The following is a 24,708-nucleotide window of genomic DNA, read 5'->3' on the forward strand; positions in this document are numbered from 1 at the left end:
ATCATCAGCTTTGTTGTAAGTATAACATTATATATTTCACGAGACATATTTGTATTCGGCCAATGACAATAATCAGGATTATGATGATGATGATGAAAATTTTGTATTTTCCATAGCTTGGAGTACAAGCTTGTGACTCGGGAACTCCCATCAGATGTGCTAACACAACAGTGAACATCGGCATCAATAGACAGGGATTTCCACCAGTGTTCCAGAACAGTCCATACTCTGAAGTTATCAATGAAGACAAAGCCGTCAACTCTTTTGTTTTAGCAGTGTCTGCCTTCGATAGTAATCCTCTGGTGAGTAAAACACACAAGTAAGGTTTGGATTGTAACAGGACTGATGTGATTTTGACCTTAGACCTTAATGTTGATGGGTCCTATATAAACAAAGATGTGTTTCTGAGTTTGACATTAGACCTTAATATTGATGGATCATACATGTATATACATGTATGTACAGCATTTTACACAAAAGCAAATTGTAAATGGGCAAATTTTGTTCAATGAATAATGTGCAGTTCTATAACAATCACATATTTTATACAGACAAGTTATATAATGTATAACAATTATATATTTTACAGTACAAGTTATATAATGTATAACAATTATATATTTTACAGTACAAGTTATATAATGTATAACAATTATATATTTTACAGTACAAGTTATATAATGTGTAACAATTATATCTCTTACAGGGACAAGTTATATAATGTATAACAATTATATCTCTTACAGGGACAAGTTATATAATGTATAACAATTATATATTTTACAGTACAAGTTATATAATGTGTAACAATTATATATTTTACAGTACAAGTTATATAATGTATAACAATTATATATTTTACAGGGACAAGTTATATAATGTATAACAATTATATATTTTACAGTACAAGTTATATAATGTATAACAATTATATATTTTACAGTACAAGTTATATAATGTGTAACAATTACATATTTTACAGGGACAATTTATATAATGTATAACAATTATATATTTTACAGGGACAAGTTATATAATGTATAACAATTATATATTTTACAGGGACAAATTACGTATGAAATGGTTGTGCCTGGAAGTGCTTTCTTCTCCCTAAATTCTACCTCAGGGGAGATAACTCTAGCCAGATCTGTTTTCAACGAGCTGGACATCACCTACAGAGTAAGTGGTGAATACTATTTTGCGTTGATATAAATGTATAACATGTATTGCGGCATATCTGTTCAATATGTTACTGTAACTCACAGCTTTATTGCAAATAAGTTACTGCCTAAATGTCATAATCATACTTGAACCTTTTAAAATGTTACAATATTCAAATAATCACATTATCCTAACAAAGTGTATTTAAATAGATTTAAAACTTCCAACAATTGTGCAAGAATGGAGTTAAGATTGGATTTGTGTTTCTAGTTCCAGGTCATGACCTATGACACTGGTGAACCCCAGTACCGGGCCACAGCTGACGTAACAGTGACTGTGTCCCGTAATGCTTTTAAACCAGAATTCTTGCTGAAGGATTATATTGTGACCGTCGACCAGAAATCTAACTTCGGTATTCTGGTGGTCAACACTACAGCTGTTGACCTTAACGGGGTAAGCTTGGAATAGAATTTTGACCAGGCCCCGATTTCTCGAAACAAACTTAAGTCAAAAACTGACTTAAGTCATAAATTTTCATATAAATTACATAAGGAGAAAATATTAAGTTTTGACTCTCTTAACTTGAACAGGGTAAGCTAGGAATAGTATATTGACTTGCTCTTAACTTTAGCAGGGAAGCTTTGAATAGAATTTTGACCGGCTCTTACCTTTAACGGGGTAAGCTAGGAAAAGAATTTTGACCTGCTCTTAACTTTAACAGGGTAAACTTGGTATAGAATTTTTACCAGCTCTTAACTTTAACAGGGTAATCTATTGCTAAGAATATAATTTTTGTCCAGTATTTACCTTAACATGGTAAGCTAAGAATATAATTTTTATCAGGTGTCTGCCTTAACAGTGTTAAGATAGGAGTATAAACAGCTGTAAACCTGACCATGGTATTCATGTTCAGAATTCTCAATTATTCTTCCTTCCTAGATAGATATTGATTAGCCATTAAATCGTTGTTAGGATACTATAGCTGTTTTTCCATTCCACAGGATGTTCCTGTCTACAGAATGACTGGTACCCCAACAGGTCTGGAATACTTCAGAATTGATCGTGACACTGGCAACATCTTCCTCAACAAACTGCTAACCAACACCCCGGCTGTCCAGTACAATGTGAGTATCAGTGTGTTACATGGTCAGCCATCCGTCAAAGCTTCTTAGTATATAACATTATTTTTTAATGACACACAAATTGATGGTTAAACTCATCAACTACATTGAACTTCTCTTGTATTTCCCTGTTTTGACCTCTGTATTAAAATCCATTACAGTTCACGGTGTATGCACGTGACCAGCGTCGAGTCAACGAGAAAACGGATTTTGCTAATGTTGTTATCAACATTGATTTGGATGCCAACCCAGTCTATCTAAATGCTCCATACAGTGCTCAGCTTGAGGAGACTCACCTGGTGGGAAGCCGTGTGTACTTAACATCCGCTCGGGACACAGACCTCACGGTAAGCTTTATTGCTCTTAGTATTACATATGTCTACAACATGATGGCTGATGAGCTCCTAATATCAGCACTGAATGTTGAACCTGACAGTAAGCCTCTTAGATCTATCAGCACATCAACTGTGACCTTAGTTTGTGTTTCAGTGATATATATTAATATTACATATTGTTGGATGTAATTTATACATTTATAATGATAATACGCCTTTATTGTAACTAGCTAGAGAGCTGCTCTATTGTAACCAATGAATGTCTTGAATACTGATATAATGAACTGTGTTCTGTCTGTTCTAGGGAGAACTAGTTTATGAAATCACTGGAGTGTACCCAGCAAGAGGATTCTTTAGAATGAACACTTCATCTGGGGAAGTGACTTTGATCCGCGACTTACGGGAAGACTCCACTAATCTGGCTGTATACACTGTAAGTAAACTATATGGTTGGACTTTTAATGAGAAAATTGATGATTTTTCAACTATTAATTCTGAATCTGTTTTCTCCAGATTTAGATTTAAGATTTTGTAAGACCAGCCAGTGTTTTACCAATATATTGATTGTCAGGTCTATGTATATTTAAAGAAATATAATTAGACAAAACAATTCTGTTCCAGGAAAAATATCTGTATATAAAATATGTTTCGAGGTAAATTATCTGTATATAAAATCTGTTTCCAGGTAAATTATCTGTATATAAAATATGTTTCGAGGTAAATTATCTGTATATAAAATCTGTTTCCAGGTAAATTATCTGTACATAAAATTTGTTTCCAGGTAAATTATCTGTATTTAAAATCTGTTTCTAGGTAAATTATCTGTATATAAAATCTGTTTCCAGGTGGAATTATCTGTGTATGATTCCCTGTTCCCATCACAACGTGGATCAGCCATTTTGTCTGTGTCAGTGACACGAAACCCAAATGCTCCACAGTTCAACACCACCAACAACTACTACAGAGCTCTCAACGAGTTGGTTAGCATTGGTACAAGTGTCATGTCCATCGGAGCTATTGACAGCGACCCCCTGGTTAGTCTCTCTCCTGGCTTTTTATCTCCACATTCAATCATACTCTGTTATTGAAAACTTAATATCACTGCATGGAATCCTTGTAATTATTTACTTTATGCCTAATCATATTTATTAAACTTGGTTTATAAACAGAACTCTTTGTAATTTTAATTTGGTTTTGCTTTGTTGGTTTAACAGTAATGCTGAAAGTAGCTTTGACCTAGTTTGGAGATTTTACACATGAATTAGATTTGCTTTGTTTTTGCTTTGTAGTGCAGACTGTGACATACGATGGAGTCTGTCTGTTCAGTTTAATTTTATCTAACAATCATTTTGATCATCCACTTTAGAATTTGTATGTGATCCTAGCTGTTGTTGACTATTTTCAGGATGTGGTTACTTACAAAATTGATTCTTCAAACAATAACGGTGAAAACTTCTTCCTCCTTGATCCAAACTCCGGACTTCTTACCACCAAGAAACTGTTAACAGCGGCACCTTTCAACAGGACAATTGTAAGTGTATCAGTGATCTCATTGGTTCTTTTTAATATTATGTTTATGTCTAGACTAAGTGTGAACATAAAGTGTATCAGTGATCTCATTGGTTCTTTTTAATATTATGTTTATGTCTAGACTAAGTGTGAACATAAAGTGTATCAGTGATCTCATTGGTTCTTTTTAATATTATGTTTATGTCTAGACTAAGTGTGAACATAAAGTGTATCAGTGATCTCATTCGTTCTTTTTAATATCATGTTTATGTCTAGACCAAGTGTGAACATAAAGTGTATCAGTGATCTCATTGGTTCTTTTTAATATTATGTTTATGTCTAGACTAAGTGTGAACATAAAGAAATAACTTAATACGGTCATATTTACTATGCTTGAATATCACAATAAAATGATAATTTTGGTTTTCACAGATGACAATCCAGGCATCAGATCAGCGAGGCCAATCTAACACTATTCAGATGATTGTTGACATCATACGTAACCCAGCGGATAAGAGACCATACTTCACCAATTTACCGTATGATGCCACCATATTTTTCACACATGATTTGGTGACAGAGGTTGAACGAGTAACAGCAGTGGATGATGACATCGTGGTAAGCTTTTTACCATCTCTTCAATATGTAAAATGCATGTGCTAAAATTGAAGGAAATTTTGTATCTTTAAATTGTATATGTGGTAAAGAATCAATATTATTATCTTTGGAATATTGATGTAATTATGTTGTTTTTATGCATTCAATTGATTTTAATGGGTTCTCTTCCTTTTCCATGCTAGTTACCATCAAGAATTTTCTATGAGATTGTTGGAATATTCCCTGCAACAAATCATTTCCGCATTGATGATGCCACAGGACAGATCTTTGTATCACGTGATCTTTCCACGGATGTCTACAATACGCTTATCTACACAGTAAGGCCCTACGATTACTATCTTTAATGGATCAAATCATTCTCAAAGGATCATGTAAAAAAAAAACAGTTCTTGTAAATATTGTAAACTGTGACTACTTATTTGTTGTGATCTACAAATTCTACCAATAAAACGTGAACTTGACAATGTTGACCTATGTTATAAACAGGTGCGTGTGGAAGCCTATGATCTGGCCAACCCCGACTTGAGGGCGGAGACCAATGTTCCTATCACTGTGATCCGTAACCCTGCCTCCCCACAGTTTACAAACAATGCCCAGTATTTTATCACCATACCAGAGACATATGGACCTGGAGCCATTGTGATGACTGTCGAAGCTACAGATACTGATGGGGTGGGTTTTAGCGATTTTCATTTCATGCCATTGATAATGAATGAAATCATGTTGTTTACAAAATTTATGCATCATTGCTTGTTCCATGTATAAATGAAATGAAGAGGTTGCAAGTTATTAAATTCCTCAAGCACAAATGGAATGGGAGCTTTATGATGTAATTATGATGTTTCCTGATAATGCAACTTTGTTTTTAATCCCTTAGGATCCAGTGATATACAAATTGTTTTTAATCCCTTAGGACCCTGTGATATACAAATTGTTTTTAATCTCTTAGGACCCTGTGATATACAAATTGTTTTTAATCCCTTAGGACCCTGTGATATACAAATTGTTTTTAATCTCTTAGGACCCTGTGATACACAAATTGTTTTTTATCCCTTAGGACCCTGTGATACACAAATTTGTTTTTAATCTCTTAGGACCCTGTGATATACTTATTGTTTTTAATCCCTTAGGACCATGTGATACACAAATTGTTTTTAATCTCTTAGGACCCTGTGATATACAAATTGTTTTAATCCCTTAGGACCCTGTGATATACAAATTGTTTTTAATCCCTTAGGACCCTGTGATATACAAATTGTTTTTAATCCCTTAGGACCCTGTGATACACAAATTGTTTTTAATCCCTTAGGACCCTGTGATATACAAATTGTTTTTAATCCCTTAGGACCCTGTGATACACAAATTGTTTTTAATCCCTTAGGACCCTGTGATATACAAATTGTTTTTAATCCCTTAGGACCCTGTGATATACAAATTGTTTTTAATCTCTTAGGACCCTATGATATACATATTGTTTTTAATCCCTTAGGACCCTGTGATACACAAATTGTTTTTAATCTCTTAGGACCCTGTGATATACAAATTGTTTTTAATCCCTTAGGATCCTGTGATATACAAATTGTTTTTAATCCCTTAGGACCCTGTGATATACAAATTGTTTTAATTCCTTAGGACCCTGTGATACACAAATTGTTTTTAATCCCTTAGGACCCTGTGATATACAAATTGTTTTTAATCTCTTAGGACCCTGTGATATACAAATTGTTTTTAATCCCTTAGGACCCTGTGATATTCAAATTGTTTTTAATCCCTTAGGACCCTGTGACATACAAATTGTTTTTAATCATCTTATGACCCTGTGATATACAAATTGTTTTTAATCCCTTAGGACCCTGTGATATACAAATTGTTTTTAATCCTTTAGGACCCTGTGATATACATATTGTTTTTAATCCCTCAGGACCCTGTGATATACAAATTGTTTTTAATCTCTTAGGATCCTGTGATATACAAATTGTTTTTAATCCCTTAGGACCCTGTGATATACAAATTTGTTTTTAATCCCTTAGGACCCTGTGATACACAAATTGTTTTTAATCTCTTAGGACCCTGTGATATACAAATTGTTTTTAATCCCTTAGGACCCTGTGATATTCAAATTGTTTTTAATCCCTTAGGACCCTGTGACATACAAATTGTTTTTAATCCTTTAGGACCCTGTGATATACATATTGTTTTTAATCCCTCAGGACCCTGTGATATACAAATTGTTTTTAATCTCTTAGGATCCTGTGATATACAAATTGTTTTTAATCCCTTAGGACCCTGTGATATACAAATTTGTTTTTAATCCCTTAGGACCCTGTGATATACAAATTGTTTTTAATCTCTTAGGACCCTGTGATATACAAATTGTTTTTAATCCCTTAGGACCCTGTGATATTCAAATTGTTTTTAATCCCTTAGGACCCTGTGACATACAAATTGTTTTTAATCATCTTATGACCCTGTGATATACAAATTGTTTTTAATCCCTTAGGACCCTGTGATATACAAATTGTTTTTAATCCTTTAGGACCCTGTGATATACATATTGTTTTTAATCCCTCAGGACCCTGTGATATACAAATTGTTTTTAATCTCTTAGGATCCTGTGATATACAAATTGTTTTTAATCCCTTAGGACCCTGTGATATACAAATTTGTTTTTAATCCCTTAGGACCCTGTGATATACAAATTGTTTTTAATCCCTTAGGACCCTGTGATATACAAATTGTTTTTAATCCCTTAGGACCCCGTGATATACAAATTGTTTTTAATCCCTTAGGACCCTGTGATATACAAATTTGTTTTTAATCCCTTAGGACCCTGTGATATACAAATTGTTTTTAATCCCTTAGGACCCTGTGATATACAAATTGTTTTTAATCCCTTAGGACCCTGTGATATACAAATTGTTTTTAATCCCTTAGGACCCTGTGATACACAAATTGTTTTTAATCTCTAAGGACCCTGTGATATACAAATTGTTTTTAATCCCTTAGGACCCCGTGATATACAAATTGTTTTTAATCCTTTAGGACCCTGTGATATACAAATTGTTTTTAATCCTTTAGGACCCTGTGATATACAAATTGTTTTTAATCCTTTAGGACCCCGTGATATACAAATTGTTTTTAATCCCTTAGGACCCCGTGATATACAAATTGTTTTTAATCCCTTAGGACCCTGTGATACACAAATTGTTTTTAATCCCTTAGGACCCTGTGATATACAAATCGTTTTTAATCCCTGAGGACCCTGTGATATACAAATTATTTAATCCCTGAGGACCCTGTGATATACAAATTGTTTTTAATCCCTTAGGACCCTGTGATATACAAATTGTTTTTAATCTCTTAGGACCCTGTGATATACAAATTGTTTTTAATTTCTTAGGACCCTGTGAGATACAACATTGTCAATGACACAGCTGGCTTTGAGGCCCTCAACTTTTTCTTCCTCAATGGTGAATCTGGTGTGATCTCCGTCGTAGGAAACCTCAAGTCATCAGCACCTGTACCAAGTTATCAGGTAAGTGACTTTAGAAACTCAAACACCTGTTTTAAAGATGCTCCACCGCTGACAAATAGAATTTTTTCTCAATAAAAAAAACCATATTAGACAAATCAGTATTTTTCGTCAGTTACAAAGTTACTTACTTTACACCATTACCACCATTGGAAAGTTTGAGCTTCTAATTTACTTCAAGATAAAAATGTTAAAAATAATTAATTGCATCCAAAAAAAAATGTTGTGCCACTCTGTCTTATACAAAATGAAGTAATGATATGGCGCATGCACCAAAGGCAAAATAAATTATTTTATATTTTTTTTTGTGTTAAATAGACATATATATACATGATTAAACACCAATTACTGTTCAGATGATGAATATCATTATGCTCTGTCGGCATCTTTAATTCAAACTATTTTCAAAGCCAAATGTTTCATTTCATCTTCTTGTAAAACACCTCAAATATTGGGATATGTTTAACAATAGCCCCAGCAATTCCATGTGAACCAGGTTTGATTCCGTTTGCGTAGCAATACATTAATGTAAAAATCATTCAGGTCACTGTTCACTTTCGTTCCTAGTAGCAAGGGCGTTGGTGTACTAGGTCTGTTATTTTTAGAAGGAATTTTGACATATTTTGTGATTTACAGTTTACTGTGCGAGCCAGGGACCAAGGAATCCCCGAGAAATTTGGATTGGCCACCGTGACCATTAACATTGAGAGAGACACTGCTGATCCAACTTTCCAGTTCCCTAAAAACTACACTGTCACTGTTCCTGAGACTGAACCCATCAACAACACTCTGCCGTTTTACACATTTGTTGCTACTGATGCAAATATGCGGGTAAATATCACTTTTCTTAATAATTATTATTTGTGAGAAACAAAAGGTTCTCATGTTTTATGTTAATTATTATACAAAATAATTTCTTGAATTTAGTGATGAATTTTAGCACATTCATCACTGATCTTAGCTTTTACACATGCTAAGATCAGTGAGTGTTGTTGTGTGAAATATGCCTTTTTTGTTTATTAGGAGCGAATGGAATACCTGATTACTGGTGACGGATTGGCTATGGCCTACTTCTGGGTGGGGTCTAACGGTGGTGTTTATGTGCGTAAGGATCTGATGACAACAAACCAACTGGACTTTGTGGCAAGTATATTCCCATGTTGGAATCGTAACTTTGTTTGGGACTTTGTGGTAAATATATACCCATGTTGGAATTGTAAGTTTGTTTGGGACTTTGTGGTAAGTATATACCCATGTTGGAATCGTAAGTTTGTTTGGGACTTTGTGGTAAGTATATATCCATGTTGGAATCGTAAGTTTGTTTGGGACTTTGTGGTAAGTATATATCCATGTTGGAATCGTAAGTTTGTTTGGGACTTTGTGGTAAGTTTATACCCATGTTGGAATCGTAAGTTTGTTTGGGACTTTGTGGTAAGTATATACCCATGTTGGAATTGTAAGTTTGTTTGGGACTTTGTGGTAAGTATATACCCATGTTGGAATCGTAAGTTTGTTTGGGACTTTGTGGTAAGTATATACCCATGTTGGAATCGTAAGTTTGTTTGGGACTTTGTGGTAAGTATATATCCATGTTGGAATCGTAAGTTTGTTTGGGACTTTGTGGTAAGTATATACCCATGTTGGAATCGTAGGTTTGTTTGGGACTTTGTGGTAAGTATATACCCATGTTGGAATTGTAAGTTTGTTTGGGACTTTGTGTTAAGTATATACCCATGTTGGAATCGTAGGTTTGTTTGGGACTTTGTGGTAAGTATATACCCATGTTGGAATTGTAAGTTTGTTTGGGACTTTGTGGTAAGTATATACCCATGTTGGAATCGTAAGTTTGTTTTGGACTTTGTGGTAAGTGTATACCCATGTTGGAATCGTAAGTTTGTTTGGGACTTTGTGGTAAGTATATATCCATGTTGGAATCGTAAGTTTGTTTGGGACTTTGTGGTAAGTATATACCCATGTTGGAATCGTAAGTTTGTTTGGGACTTTGTTGTAAGTATATACCCATGTTTGAATTGTAAGTTTGTTTTGGACTTTGTGATAAGTATATACCCATGTTGGAATCGTAAGTTTTTTTACAGAGATTCCTTTACCTATATATATCCTGTTTCTTTGTCTTTAATTGAATAAATCTGTTCCACTGATAAGTCATTCCCATCACATTTTAGGTTATCCCTACTGTCTAAAAGAGTATACAGTTCAGACTATTATGCTTTTGTATAGTATATATCAAGTCAAGGACTTACTACCACTGTAAGAAATGTTTGTTGATGGTGGCGTTGTCCTAATACCACTGTAAGAAATGTTTGTTGATGGTGACGTTGTCCTACTACCACTGTAAGAAATGTTTGTTGATGGTGACGTTGTCCTACTACCACTGTAAGAAATGTTTGTTGATGGTGACGTCCTACTACCACTGTAAGAAATGTTTGTTGATGGTGACGTTGTCTTACAACCACTGTAAGAAATGTTTGTTGATGGTGACGTTGTCCTACTACCACTGTAAGAAATGTTTGTTGATGGTGACGTTGTCCTACTACCACTGTAAGAAATGTTTGTTGATGGTGACGTTGTCCTACTACCACTGTAAGAAATGTTTGTTGATGGTGACGTCGTCGTCCTACTACCACTGTAAGAAATGTTTGTTGATTGTGACGTCGTCCTACTACCACTGTAAGAAATGTTTGTTGATGGTGACGTTGTCCTACTACCACTGTAAGAAATGTTTGTTGATGGTGACGTCGTCCTACTACCACTGTAAGAAATGTTTGTTGATGGTGACGTTGTCCTACTACCACTGTAAGAAATGTTTGTTGATGGTGACGTCCTACTACCACTGTAAGAAATGTTTGTTGATGGTGACGTTGTCCTACTACCACTGTAAGAAATGTTTGTTGATGGTGACGTTGTCCTACTACCACTGTAAGAAATGTTTGTTGATGGTGACGTTGTCCTACTACCACTGTAAGAAATGTTTGTTGATGGTGACGTTGTCCTACTACCACTGTAAGAAATGTTTGTTGATGGTGACGTTGTCCTACTACCACTGTAAGAAATGTTTGTTGATGGTGACGTTGTCCTACTACCACTGTAAGAAATGTTTGTTGATGGTGACGTTGTCCTACTACCACTGTAAGAAATGTTTGTTGATGGTGACGTTGTCCTACTACCACTGTAAGAAATGTTTGTTGATGGTGACGTTGTCCTACTACCACTGTAAGAAATGTTTGTTGATGGTGACGTCCTACTACCACTGTAAGAAATGTTTGTTGATGGTGACGTTGTCCTACTACCACTGTAAGAAATGTTTGTTGATGGTGACGTTGTCCTACTACCACTGTAAGAAATGTTTGTTGATGGTGACGTTGTCCTACTACCACTGTAAGAAATGTTTGTTGATGGTGACGTTGTCCTACTACCACTGTAAGAAATGTTTGTTGATGGTGACGTTGTCCTACTACCACTGTAAGAAATGTTTGTTGATGGTGACGTTGTCCTACTACCACTGTAAGAAATGTTTGTTGATGGTGACGTTGTCCTACTACCACTGTAAGAAATGTTTGTTGATGGTGACGTTGTCCTACTACCACTGTAAGAAATGTTTGTTGATGGTGACGTTGTCCTACTACCACTGTAAGAAATGTTTGTTGATGGTGACGTTGTCCTACTACCACTGTAAGAAATGTTTGTTGATGGTGACGTTGTCCTACTACCACTGTAAGAAATGTTTGTTGATGGTGATGTTGTCCTACTACCACTGTAAGAAATGTTTGTTGATGGTGATGTTGTCCTACTACCACTGTAAGAAATGTTTGTTGATGGTGACGTTGTCCTACTACCACTGTAAGAAATGTTTGTTGATGGTGACGTTGTCCTACTACCACTGTAAGAAATGTTTGTTGATGGTGATGTTGTCCTACTACCACTGTAAGAAATGTTTGTTGATGGTGACGTTGTCCTACTACCACTGTAAGAAATGTTTGTTGATGGTGACGTTGTCCTACTACCACTGTAAGAAATGTTTGTTGATGGTGACGTTGTCCTACTACCACTGTAAGAAATGTTTGTTGATGGTGACGTTGTCCTACTACCACTGTAAGAAATGTTTGTTGATGGTGACGTTGTCCTACTACCACTGTAAGAAATGTTTGTTGATGGTGACGTTGTCCTACTACCACTGTAAGAAATGTTTGTTGATGGTGACGTTGTCCTACTTTTTTCAGATGACCGTTGCTGCTTATGATACATATTACCCAAATAATAAAGATTATGCGGTGTTGTATATCCGTGTCATCAGGAACCCTGGTGCCCCAGTCTTCAGTTCTAATGGCCAGTACTTTGCAGCTATCAATGAATATCATCAGTTTGGCAAATCTGTTTCTATCGTATCAGCTGGTGACACTGACAATGTAGGTATCTTCACATAAATATGATTCCACTTAATACAAACTTGTCTTTGTCTTTTGTAGTTTAAAATGTAAGAAAATGTTAATTTATGGAGAAGCTTACACTAATAGAATAAGTGATAAGAGACTGTTTATACTCTGTAAAGGGCTACTGGTTGGGTTTTTTAAAGTCCACTAAAACAAATTTTATAGAATTGAATGCTGAGTGTGTACTTTTTTAGGATGTGATGGCCTTCAGGATTCTGGGACCATCTGAAGCCACACTGAAGTTTTACATCACACCTGACACAGGAATTGTGTACTTGTATAACCGACCTGACACCGGTACCTATGTGGTAAGTGTATAAGCGATCTGATACCAGTACCTACGTGGTAACTGTATAACTCCCCAATACAAGCTGTTTCGGTGATCACCCTATACATTGCTATGCCGTTATCACTCCATACGTAGGGTAAGAAAACCTTATCTCTCCATACCCTCCAATCCCTTTTGTAATAAGGAAGCGTATCAAATTTCACACCTATGTATGTTGTTTTTTACAGATGACCATTCAGGCCAGTGACCAGAGAAATCCCCCTAAAACCACCAATGCCACGTTGACCGTATCGGTTACTCCAAACCAGCCGCCTGGTTTTACTAACATCCCAGCCACTATCAATGTTGCTGAGAGATCCAGTGTGAATGTTCTCCTCTTCACTGTGTCAGCGTCTGATGTGGATCTGAGTGTAAGTATTAGAACAGCTGCGGGTTGTAGGCATTTCCTCTACCATTCCATATTCTATAACCTTACTAGTTTTTCCTGCACTCTCCAGGTTTTTTTTTTTTGTTACAATAGGAAACTGGTGGTACACTGGAATACAAGCTGATTGGTGATGGAGCTGGACCTAGCTTCTTCCAAATGACATCCAATGGTCTCATTTCTCCACGCATTGACTTGAGGAACGACAATGCACTGGTATATGTGGTAAGTATCAGGTATTTAACTCATTCGGTTTGAACTGTGTCAAGTTTTTCGAGTGAAATGTTCCTTCAGGGTTGCATTGGTTTAAAAGTCTTTCTGCACAAAAGGGGATGGTTTGGCGGCACGGCATTCACATTTGATGGTCATCTCTCACCATGTTTTATCAAAGTATTCTGGTTTGACAATAAGATATTTGCAAATACTGCCCTTTTCTATCTGAAAGTTTTATAACTTGTTTGACAAATCTTTTCGTACATGCTATTTACTGATTACTACACATTAAATACTTAGAACGATCAATGTTATGGTTGTAACGTGTAAGATGATATCAAAATGGAATTGTTTTAGTCCAAACAGGCTTTGACAATCAATTTACTATCAGAAAAAAAATTAAGTGAATGAGTGTTTTCAAACTTGACTTTTGATATTAGATTTTCATCTTGATGTTTTTCAGCTGCGAGTTCAGGTTTATGACTCTGAGATACCGACTATGGCTATCAACAGTACAGTAACGGTGAACATGACGAGGAACCCTAACCCTCCTGTCTTCACGTCCAATGCTTTCTACACATTCAACGTCCTGGACACCACCCCTCTAGGACAAAGGATTGGTTCAGTGATGGCCTCGGATGCAGACAATGTAAGTCTTCCTATGGATCAGGCCAAACACCTCTTCACATCATCCCACTAAAAGCTGATACTGGGTTACAGATCCTATTGAAGTTGATGTAGAATAAACGGATAATTTTATTTTATTTTGCAGTTTTTATTCCATTTTGATATTGAACGATTTTTCAAATTTTCCTGAGATAATCGTGTCAAGCTTAATATAAATTGTCTCGGATATCTGACTCCAAATAACTATTGAATGTTTCAGGACACTGTGAACTATTCTGTGATTTCTGGAGCTTCTGATTTCTTCTATTTGATATCTGGTACTGGAGAAATTTACCTCATGCAGGACTTAAAGACGACATCTACAAAAACTTTCACTGTAAGTTTTGAGTTCCCACAAACCATCCATTTATAAACTGTTGGGTTTGGTGTAGAAACATTTGTGGTTTATTTATGATGATAAGAACTGTTTCTAGATTTTCAATATTTTAAGCAGTGTATTAAATAATATTGTTTATAGAATAGACACGCATGTCTGATTTTAAATATCAAAGATACGACACGAGGTTTTCACCAAAGTTTGATGTAATACTATATACTCCAGTTTTATCAACTTAATCTCACTTTATAGTTTACTGTGAGGGCTTCCGACCAGAGTACTCCAGAGAAAACAGCCATCGCTCAGGTTACGGTACAAGTGGACAGAGATGAACAACAACCAGTATTCACTAATACTGTCGACTTTGTAACCATCGACGAAACAGACCCAGTTGACTTCAATATTTACACCGCCACAGCAATAGATGGTGATCTAAGGGTATGTTAGTAAGGAATCAACTCTTCCTTCACTGCCAGTGTCATGTGTAAAATGTACCCCGACATAAATAGTATCAGGATACCTTTTGGTAGGGGTACTTTTTATATATAACAACGAGCAGTGATGGTCACAGGAGATTTATATCTTAAACAACAATTAATCTGGAAATAGACATTGCTAAGTTGAAATATTAAAGTTATGATAAGGGTTAACTGAAATTTTCAAGACACATTTGACAGTAAGAAATCTGAGGCTTATTTTCAATACAGGCCTGTTTTCAATTCAGAATTATCGAGATTTTAGGATTTATATAAATATAATTCTGTTTTTCAGGGAAATATCACTTATGAGTTAGTAGGAGAATATCCAGCACAAAGCTTCTTCCGTGTGGATCAGAATGGCAACGTTCTCATTTCACGGGATCTGAAGGGCGATGGCCTCGCAAGAACTACCTATGTGGTAAGCTTTCCATTTTCTATGTATTCCTTTATTGTCATGAGATAAACAATTTTCTAGGAAGACTAGGAATGTGTGTTCTAGTCCTTTTTCTTCACCTGATTTCATCTTTACAATTGGGGCAGCATTGTGACAAAAAATAATTTTTTCTTTTAATGAAATAAATAACTGTATGTGCCTTAATTTTTGTAATGAGTTAGAATGTCTAGGCTAACTATAGGACTGATTTGCCTTCCAGTTGACCATCGAAGCATACGACAGTTCTAACCCTGATGTCAGAGGTACAATGACTTTGACGGTCACTGTACGACGTAACATCAACTTTCCAACATTTGACCGGCAGCAGTACTTCACCAGTATCAGTGAGCTGACTGGAATGGGTGTCCTCATCTTTAACTTTACAGCTACAGATGGAGACGGGGTAAGCCTTAAAACATCTCGCTCTTCTCTTAATACTTTATATGCTGATGCATGTAAAATTATAATTTTCATGTAAATATAGAGCTCTTGTTTGAATAATAACATCTTTTTATTTATCAAATGAGTAATCCTTATAATAATGTTAAATGTATGGTAATCAGTGTTAATTGGATTGGGTTTTTTTCTTAAAAGGATGAAGTTGTATATGATCTTGTTGGGGATAAACTGCAAAATGGTCAAGCCTTGAAATATTTCAACATTGAACGCAAGACAGGATACATGTACTTACGTGAACCTCTGACCACGAGCACAGTATCAAGCTTTACGGTGAGTCTAGAGAGCTACATCTCGTTTTTTAAACTTGTGTTTTCTCCCCTGACGAGCAGAATTATCTCCCCATGTGAGTAAAGTTATCTCCCTTCCTAAAGTCATGTTATATGCACCTGTTCTATGTGACTATCTCACAAAAAAGATCAAAAGTCATAAATGTGATGTTTACGTTTGCTGACAAAGTGTAACAGAACAATACCTACCTGATTGATTGTTTTTCTGTTACCAAAAGATGGTGGTGAGAGCTACTGACTCTGGTAATCCAACGAGAACAACAGACGTAGACGCCACTGTAGTTATTCAAAGGATTACAGCACCAGTGTTTGGATTAGCTCAGTATGATGTGGCCCTTAAAGAAAATGTTGGTGTTGGCTACAATGTGGTGACCGTGTCTGCTGCCCATAACCCAGTACTTCCTCAGGCCGACATTCGCTATATGATCGTCGGAATTCCTCCAGCCAACCACTTCTTTAATGTCAACTCAACAACAGGCCAGATTACTGTGAGGGAAGATCTTCGTGGTGATCGTACCGCAGTGTATACAGTAAGTTTTCTGACAATGATCGTACAGTAGTATATATACAGTACGTTTTCTGACAATGATTGTACAGTAGTATATATACAGTAAGTTTTCTGACAATGATTGTACAGTAGTATATATACAGTAAGTTTTCTGACAATGATCGTACAGTAGTATATATACAGTAAGTTTTCTGACAATGATCGTACAGTAGTATATATACAGTAAGTTTTCTGACAATGATTGTACAGTAGTATATATACAGTAAGTTTTCTGACAATGATCGTACAGTAGTATATATACAGTAAGTTTTCTGACAATGATCGTACCGTAGTATATATACAGTAAGTTTTCTGACAATGATCGTACAGTAGTATATATACAGTAAGTTTTCTGACAATGATTGTACAGTAGTATATATACAGTAAGTTTTCTGACAATGATTGTACAGTAGTATATATACAGTAAGTTTTCTGACAATGATCGTACAGTAGTATATATATACAGTAAGTTTTCTGACAATGATTGTACAGTAGTATATATACAGTAAGTTTTCTGACAATGATCGTACAGTAGTATATATACAGTAAGTTTTCTGACAATGATCGTACAGTAGTATATATACAGTAAGTTTTCTGACAATGATCGTACAGTAGTATATATACAGTAAGTTTTCTGACAATGATGTACAGTAGTATATATACAGTAAGTTTTCTGACAATGATCGTACAGTAGTATATATACAGTAAGTTTTCTGACAATGATTGTACATAGTATATATACAGTAGTTTTCTGACAATGATCGTACAGTAGTATATATACAGTAAGTTTTCTGACAATGATCGACAGTAGTATATATACAGTAAGTTTTCTGACAATGATTGTACCGCAGTAAGTTTTCGTACAATGATCATACACCAGGAGAGTATTGTATGAGGTATATTAGTAAGTCAGTTGATCAAGCAACAGATTCCCTGGAAAATAAAAATGATAATTGAGAACACTTTACAAATAGTGAATGGTGCTTTGTGTAATTATTTTGGTGGTTTTGTTATCAGCTGACATTACGTGCCTATGACAACAACAACCCGTCTGTATGGAGTGAAGGAAAAGTGGTGATCACCATGGAGAGAAACCCTAACACACCATTCTTCTCTCAGCCAATCTACACTGCCAGTGTTCAGGAGGACGACCCATTGGGCACCAGTGTCATACAGATCATGGCCAATGATAACGACAATGTAAGTCACATATTCAAAGTCTTATAAAATGCTTCTCTGTATCACTTCTGAATTGAAACAGGGGACCGTTACTAGAAGGTATTAACGTTGAATCTCTGTATTACAGGACACCCTCGAATACTCTATTACTGGAAACGCACGTTGTCAACAAGCTTTCTACATTGTTCCCTCCACTGGTATTGTGTATCTGAAGGAAAACCAGGAGGACACATCTGATTTACAGTACAATGTAAGTATCTCCAATATTGTTATAATATCCTTACCTCCCTTTGGACCATTTATTTTGTAAGAATCTCCAATATTGTTATAATGTTCTTACCTCCCTTTGGACCATTTATTTTGTAATTATCTCCAATATTGTTATAATATTCTTACCTCCCTTTGGACCCTTTATTTTGTAAGAATCTCCAATATTGTTATAATGTTCTTACCTCCCTTTGGACCATTTATTTTGTAATTATCTCCAATATTGTTATAATGTTCTTACCTCCCTTTGGACCATTTATTTTGTAAGAATCTCCAATATTGTTATAATGTTCTTACCTCCCTTTGGACCATTTATTTTGTAATTATCTCCAATATTGTTATAATATTCTTACCTCCCTTTGGACCATTTATTTTGTAATTATCTCCAATATTGTTATAATATTCTTACCTCCCTTTGGACCATTTATTTTGTAAGTATCTCCAATATTGTTATAATATTCTTACCTCCCTTTGGACCATTTATTTTGTAATTATCTCCAATATTGTTATAATATTCTTACCTCCCTTTGGACCATTTATTTTGTAAGAATCTCCAATATTGTTATAATGTTCTTACCTCCCTTTGGACCATTTATTTTGTAAGTATCTCCAATATTGATATAGGTAGTGAATATATTGGATGGACCATTTATTTTGTATCCTCTTGTCTTTTGTTAGTGTCAAATCCAAGTGACAGATAACGGCTACCCTAACGCCAAGACTGCCAACACTCAACTCAACATTGGGGTTGTCCGAGGCCAGCTGCCATCATTTAGCCTAGCCACATATACAGCCACAGCTCAGGAAAATGATGCTGTAGGAACTCCACTGACCACAGTTTCTGCAACAAGGTCACCAACACTGGTATGTAGGTCAAGGTCAGCTACATTCACAAGTAGGTCAATGTCAGCTACAATGACAAGAAGGTCAAGGTCAGCTACATTCACAAGTAGGTCAATGTCAATACCACTAGTGGGAAGGTAATTGTAACTGTCAATTGTAATGTTGGCAGGGTATTCAGCATATAACTGAGTAACAGTACAGATGTGTGACATCAGTAAGAAAGTGTTTTGACTTTGTGTTTCTGACATCAGTAAGTAAGTGTTTTGACTTGTGTGTTTCTGACATCAGTAAGAAAGTGTTTTGACTTGTGTGTGTTTCTGACATCAGTAAGAAAGTGTTTTGACTTGTGTCTGTTTCTTACATCAGTAAGAAAGTGTTTTGACTTGTGTGTTTCTGACATCAGTAAGAAAGTGTTTTGACTTGTGTGTGTTTCTGACATCAGTAAGAAAGTGTTTTGACTTGTGTGTTTCTGACATCAGTAAGAAAGTGTTTTGACTTGTGTGTGTTTCTGACATCAGTAAGAAAGTGTTTTGACTTTGTGTTTCTGACATCAGTAAGTAAGTGTTTTGACTTGTGTCTGTTTCTGACATCAGTAAGTAAGTATTTTGACTTTGTGTGTTTCTGACATCAGTAAGAAAGTGTTTTGACTTGTGTCTGTTTCTGACATCAGTAAGTAAGTATTTTGACTTTGTGTGTTTCTGACATCAGTAAGAAAGTATTTTGACTTGTGTGTTTCTGACATCAGTAAGTAAGTATTTTGACTTGTGTGTGTTTCTGACATCAGTAAGAAAGTGTTTTGACTTTGTGTTTCTGACATCAGTAAGAAAGTGTTTTGACTTGTGTGTTTCTGACATCAGTAAGAAAGTGTTTTGACTTGTGTGTGTTTCTGACATCAGTAAGAAAGTGTTTTGACTTGTGTGTTTCTGACATCAGTAAGAAAGTGTTTTGACTTGTGTCTGTTTCTGACATCAGTAAGTAAGTATTTTGACTTTGTGTGTTTCTGACATCAGTAAGAAAGTGTTTTGACTTGTGTGTGTTTCTGACATCAGTAAGAAAGTGTTTTGACTTGTGTCTGTTTCTGACATCAGTAAGAAAGTGTTTTGACTTGTGTGTGTTTCTGACATCAGTAAGAAAGTGTTTTGACTTGTGTGTTTCTGACATCAGTAAGAAAGTGTTTTGACTTGTGTCTGTTTCTGACATCAGTAAGTAAGTATTTTGACTTTGTGTGTTTCTGACATCAGTAAGAAAGTGTTTTGACTTTGTGTTTCTGACATCAGTAAGAAAGTGTTTTGACTTGTGTGTTTCTGACATCAGTAAGAAAGTGTTTTGACTTGTGTGTGTTTCTGACATCAGTAAGAAAGTGTTTTGACTTTGTGTTTCTGACATCAGTAAGAAAGTGTTTTGAACTTGTGTGTGTTTCTGACATTAGTAAGAAAGTGTTTTGACTTGTGTGTTTTGACATCAGTTGAAAGTGTTTTGACTTTGTGTGTTTCTGACATCAGTAAGAAACTTGTGTGTTTTGACTTTGACTTGTGTGTGTTTCTGACATCAGTAAGAAAGTGTTTTGACTTGTGTGTTTTCTGAATCAGTAAGAAAGTGTTTTGACTTTGTGTTTCTGACATCAGTAAGAAAGTGTTTTGACTTGTGTGTTTTTCTGATGTTTCTTACATCAGTAAGAAAGTGTTTTTGACTTTGTGTTGTCTAGATCATCAGTAAGAAAGTGTTTTTGGGACTTGTGTGTGTTTCTGACATCAGTAAAGTAAAGTTATTTTGACGTTGTGTGTGTTTCTGACATTTCATAAGAAAGTGTTTTGACTTGTGTGTGTTTCTGACATCAGCTAAGAAAGTGTTTTTTGGACTTGTGTGTGTTTTCTGACATCAGTATTGTAAGTGTTTTTGACTATCGTGTGTGTATCTGACATCATTAAGAAGTGTTTTGACTTGTGTTTGTTTCTGACATCATAAGAAAGTGTTTTGACTTAGTGTGTTGTTTCTGACATCAGTAAGATAAACAGTGTTTTGACTTGTTGTTTTCTGACATCAGTAAGCAAAAGTGTTTTGACTTTGTTGTGTTTTCAGACATCAGTAAGAAAGTGTTTTGACTTTGTGTTTTTCTGGACATCAGTAAGAAAAGTGTTTTTGACTTTGTTTTGACGTTTCTGGACATCAGTAAGTAAAGTATATTTGACTTTGTGCTGTTTCTGACATCAGTAAGAAAGTGTTTTGACTTTGTGTGTTCCTGACATCAGTAAGAAGTGTTTTGACTTTGTCGTGTTTCTGACATCAGTAAGAAAGTGTTTTGACTTGTGTGGTTTCTGACATCAGTAAGAAAGTGTTTTGACTTTGTGTGTTTCTGACATCAGTAAGATAAGTGTTTTGACTTGTGTGTGTTTCTTACATCAGTACGAAAGTGTTTTTGACTTGTGTTGTTTTCTGACATCAGTAAGAAAGTGTTTTGACTTGTGTGTGTTTCTGTCTGACATCAGTCTTTTGAAGTTTCTGACACAGTAAAGTGTTTTGACTTGTGGTGGTGGTTTCTGACATCAGTAAGTAACTGTTTTGACTTTTGTGTGTTTTCTGACATCAGTAAGTAAGTGTTTTGACTTGTCTGTTTCTGACATCAGTAAGTTAAAGTGTATTTTGACTTGTGTGTTTCTGACATCAGTGTAAGTTTAAAGTATTTTGACTTGTGCTGTGTTTCTGACATCAGTAAGAAAGTATTTTGACTTTGTGTGTTTCTGACATCTGTAAGTAAGTAAGACTTGTGTGTGTTCTGACATCAGTAAGAAGGTTTTGACTTTGTGTTTCTGACATCAGTAAGAAAGTGTTTTGACTTGTGTGTTTCTGACATCAGTAAGTAAAGTGTTTTGACTTGTGAGTGTTTCTGACATCAGTAAGTAAGTGTTTTGACTTGTGTGTGTTTCTGACATTCAGTAAGAAAGTGTTTTGACTTGTGTCTGTTTCTGACATCAGTAAGAAAGTGTTTTGACTTTGTGTGTTTCTGACATCAGTAAGAAAGTGTTTTGAAACTTGTGTTTCTGACATCAGTAAGAAAGTGTTTTGACTTGTGTGTGTTTCTGACATCAGTAAGAAAGTGTTTTGACTTGTTGTGTGTTTCTGACATCAGTAAGAAAGTGTTTTGACTTGTGTGTGTTTCTGACATCAGTAAGAAAGTGTTTTGACTTGTGTGTTTCCTGACATCAGTAAGTAAGTATTTTGACTTTGTGTGTTTCTGACATCAGTAAGTAAGTGTTTTGACTTGTGTGTGTTTCTGACATCAGTAAGTAAGTATTTTTGACTTTGTGTGTTTCTGACATCAGTAAGAAAGTGTTTTGACTTGTGTGTTGTTCTGACATCAGTAAGAAAAGTGTTTTTGACTTGTGTGTGTTTCTGACATCAGTAAGTAAGTATTTTGACTTTGTGTGTTTCTGACATCAGTAAGAAAGTGTTTTGACTTTGTGTGTTTCTGACATCAGTAAGAAAGTGTTTTGACTTTGTGTGTTTCTGACATCAGTAAGAAAGTGTTTTGACTTTGTGTGTTTCTGACATCAGTAAGAAAGTGTTTTGACTTGTGTGTGTTTCTGACATCAGTAAGAAAGTGTTTTGACTTTGTGTTTCTGACATCAGTAAGAAAGTGTTTTGACTTGTGTGTTTTTCTGATACTTTCAGGGAGAGATTGTGTACGAGACGGTTGGAGTTTACCCAGCACAAAGCTTCTTTGGTGTGGACAACAGGACTGGAGAGGTTACTATCATTAAGGATCTGAGAATGGATGGCCTCAATCTCCTCCAATATACTGTATGTATTATTCTGGGTTTTTTTTTCTGTTCCAAATTTATCATTATGGAATGTTTAGAACTAAAAATTGATAAAACAAAGTACTCATTTTAAAAAAAGTCTGCATTGATTTCAATTTCAATCTGCATTTTTGTATTGGCGGCGGCAGTGGCATTGTCGTCAATTTTAAAGTTTTGCATTTAGCTCTGTTTCAAAAAAAGTTTATGTCGAATCCTAACCAAACTTTAAACATAGCTGGAGAACATCATTTTCTTCCATACTTTATAAGGTTATCCCTTGGTTGCTAGGGAAAAGATAACTCTTTTTACCAGGACAGTGATGTCATCAGTACATGCAGCGTCAGCAACGTTCATGTCAACTGAATTTTCACCATTTTTCCTTAAAGTATGGGAGAAAAAGAATCTCACATGGGCCAGTCAGGTGGACAGGGATATCTCAACCCTCGTGAAAGATTTTGACCATCAACCCTCGACAAGCCTCGAGTGGATTAGCCAAAATCTTTCACTCGGATTGAGATATCCGTGTTTACTTGACAGACCCAGGTAAGATTCATTAATCAACTCAACACACCTAATTATTGTAGGATTCATTTGAGGCTGTGGGATGCAGAGGCTTTGAAACTTATGAATGCTAAACTATACTTAGCTCTGTTTCTCATAAAGTATAAATCTAATCCTTAACAATGTTGGAATGTAGCTAAAGGTCATCATTTTCACATCAAAACACCTAATTGTTGAAGAAAACGATTATAGTTATGTAATAGATCAACAATGTGGTACGGGCGATACTTATAATTACGCGTAATTCTTGTACAAGGATTTGCTTTGATTTTTGACAGTTGGAAGTTGTGGCCTATGACACTGGTAAACCAACCCTGAGAAAAACTGGTACCGTTGTTATAGATGTGAACCGAAATCTGAATGGTCCAACATTTTACCCAACCAATATCCAGATTGAAGTGCCTCAGAACACCGACCCTGACTTTTGGTCCCTGGCCCTTAATGTGTCAGACCCTGACAGTGTAAGTACAAACTGGTCCCTGGCCCTTAATGTGTCAGACCCTGACAGAGTAAGTACAAACTGGTCCCTGGCCCTTAATGTGTCAGATCCTGACAGTGTAAGTACAAACTGGTCCCCTGGCCCTTAATGTGTCAGATCCTGACAGTGGAAAGTACAAACTGGTCCCTTGGCCCTTAATGTTTTCAAACCCTGACAGTGTAAGTACAAACTGGTCCCTGGCCCTTAATGTGTCAGACCCTGACAGTGTAAGTACAAACTGTATCAATACCAATATTACAACCCTTAATACAAAAGATTGATGGATGTAAGCAATAGATATCAAAGACACTTAAAAAAAATCCATGACAATCAATCTATACATGTTGGGAGTTTCAAATACTAACATTAAAAAATACCTATACTGAAAGCATGTCATGTGACAAAACGATTGTGAAGCAGATTAGTAATAAGTTGCCTTTCTGTTTACTAAGTAAATATGCCTTGACTTTTGACAGAGAAGAACTGATTTATAGCCAGTATATAAATATGACGTACGTTTGTTTTAGCCTTCGCTGTCCTGTTCCGTTATTGGTAATACCAAGGCACAAGAGTTCTTCATGGTGGATAAAGACTGTCGACTGTCCTTAAAGAAGAGCCTTCTAACCGACCCTGATGTCACTCAGATCTACACAGTAAGTATACACACAGTCGTGTTTCCATGTACATTTTACCATAATTTTATATATTAAATCTTTATTATTTCT

General features: G+C 35.5%; 1 protein-coding gene across 1 annotated transcript in view; it reads left to right on the plus strand.

Annotated features, from left to right (window-relative positions):
* LOC138324185 (uncharacterized) overlaps window positions 1-24,708 on the plus strand; it is a 145,774-nt gene that overhangs the window by 91,159 nt on the left and 29,907 nt on the right. The window contains exons 120-150 of the mRNA XM_069269265.1: window positions 117-302; window positions 1,063-1,179; window positions 1,432-1,614; window positions 2,163-2,285; window positions 2,444-2,629; window positions 2,922-3,050; window positions 3,463-3,651; window positions 4,023-4,148; window positions 4,559-4,744; window positions 4,927-5,061; window positions 5,231-5,416; window positions 8,145-8,279; window positions 8,913-9,107; window positions 9,300-9,419; window positions 12,515-12,700; window positions 12,919-13,032; window positions 13,241-13,423; window positions 13,534-13,662; window positions 14,114-14,299; window positions 14,537-14,653; window positions 14,906-15,091; window positions 15,425-15,550; window positions 15,786-15,968; window positions 16,160-16,294; window positions 16,530-16,841; window positions 17,876-18,058; window positions 18,165-18,287; window positions 18,983-19,168; window positions 22,817-22,945; window positions 23,784-23,966; window positions 24,511-24,636. Coding sequence (XP_069125366.1) covers window positions 117-302; window positions 1,063-1,179; window positions 1,432-1,614; window positions 2,163-2,285; window positions 2,444-2,629; window positions 2,922-3,050; window positions 3,463-3,651; window positions 4,023-4,148; window positions 4,559-4,744; window positions 4,927-5,061; window positions 5,231-5,416; window positions 8,145-8,279; window positions 8,913-9,107; window positions 9,300-9,419; window positions 12,515-12,700; window positions 12,919-13,032; window positions 13,241-13,423; window positions 13,534-13,662; window positions 14,114-14,299; window positions 14,537-14,653; window positions 14,906-15,091; window positions 15,425-15,550; window positions 15,786-15,968; window positions 16,160-16,294; window positions 16,530-16,841; window positions 17,876-18,058; window positions 18,165-18,287; window positions 18,983-19,168; window positions 22,817-22,945; window positions 23,784-23,966; window positions 24,511-24,636 — 4,983 coding nt within the window. The remainder of the gene's footprint in view (window positions 1-116; window positions 303-1,062; window positions 1,180-1,431; window positions 1,615-2,162; window positions 2,286-2,443; window positions 2,630-2,921; window positions 3,051-3,462; window positions 3,652-4,022; window positions 4,149-4,558; window positions 4,745-4,926; window positions 5,062-5,230; window positions 5,417-8,144; window positions 8,280-8,912; window positions 9,108-9,299; window positions 9,420-12,514; window positions 12,701-12,918; window positions 13,033-13,240; window positions 13,424-13,533; window positions 13,663-14,113; window positions 14,300-14,536; window positions 14,654-14,905; window positions 15,092-15,424; window positions 15,551-15,785; window positions 15,969-16,159; window positions 16,295-16,529; window positions 16,842-17,875; window positions 18,059-18,164; window positions 18,288-18,982; window positions 19,169-22,816; window positions 22,946-23,783; window positions 23,967-24,510; window positions 24,637-24,708) is intronic.

This window comes from Argopecten irradians, chromosome 5 (assembly GCF_041381155.1).
Source record: "Argopecten irradians isolate NY chromosome 5, Ai_NY, whole genome shotgun sequence".
In the NCBI taxonomy this organism is placed as follows: Eukaryota; Metazoa; Mollusca; class Bivalvia; order Pectinida; family Pectinidae; genus Argopecten; species Argopecten irradians.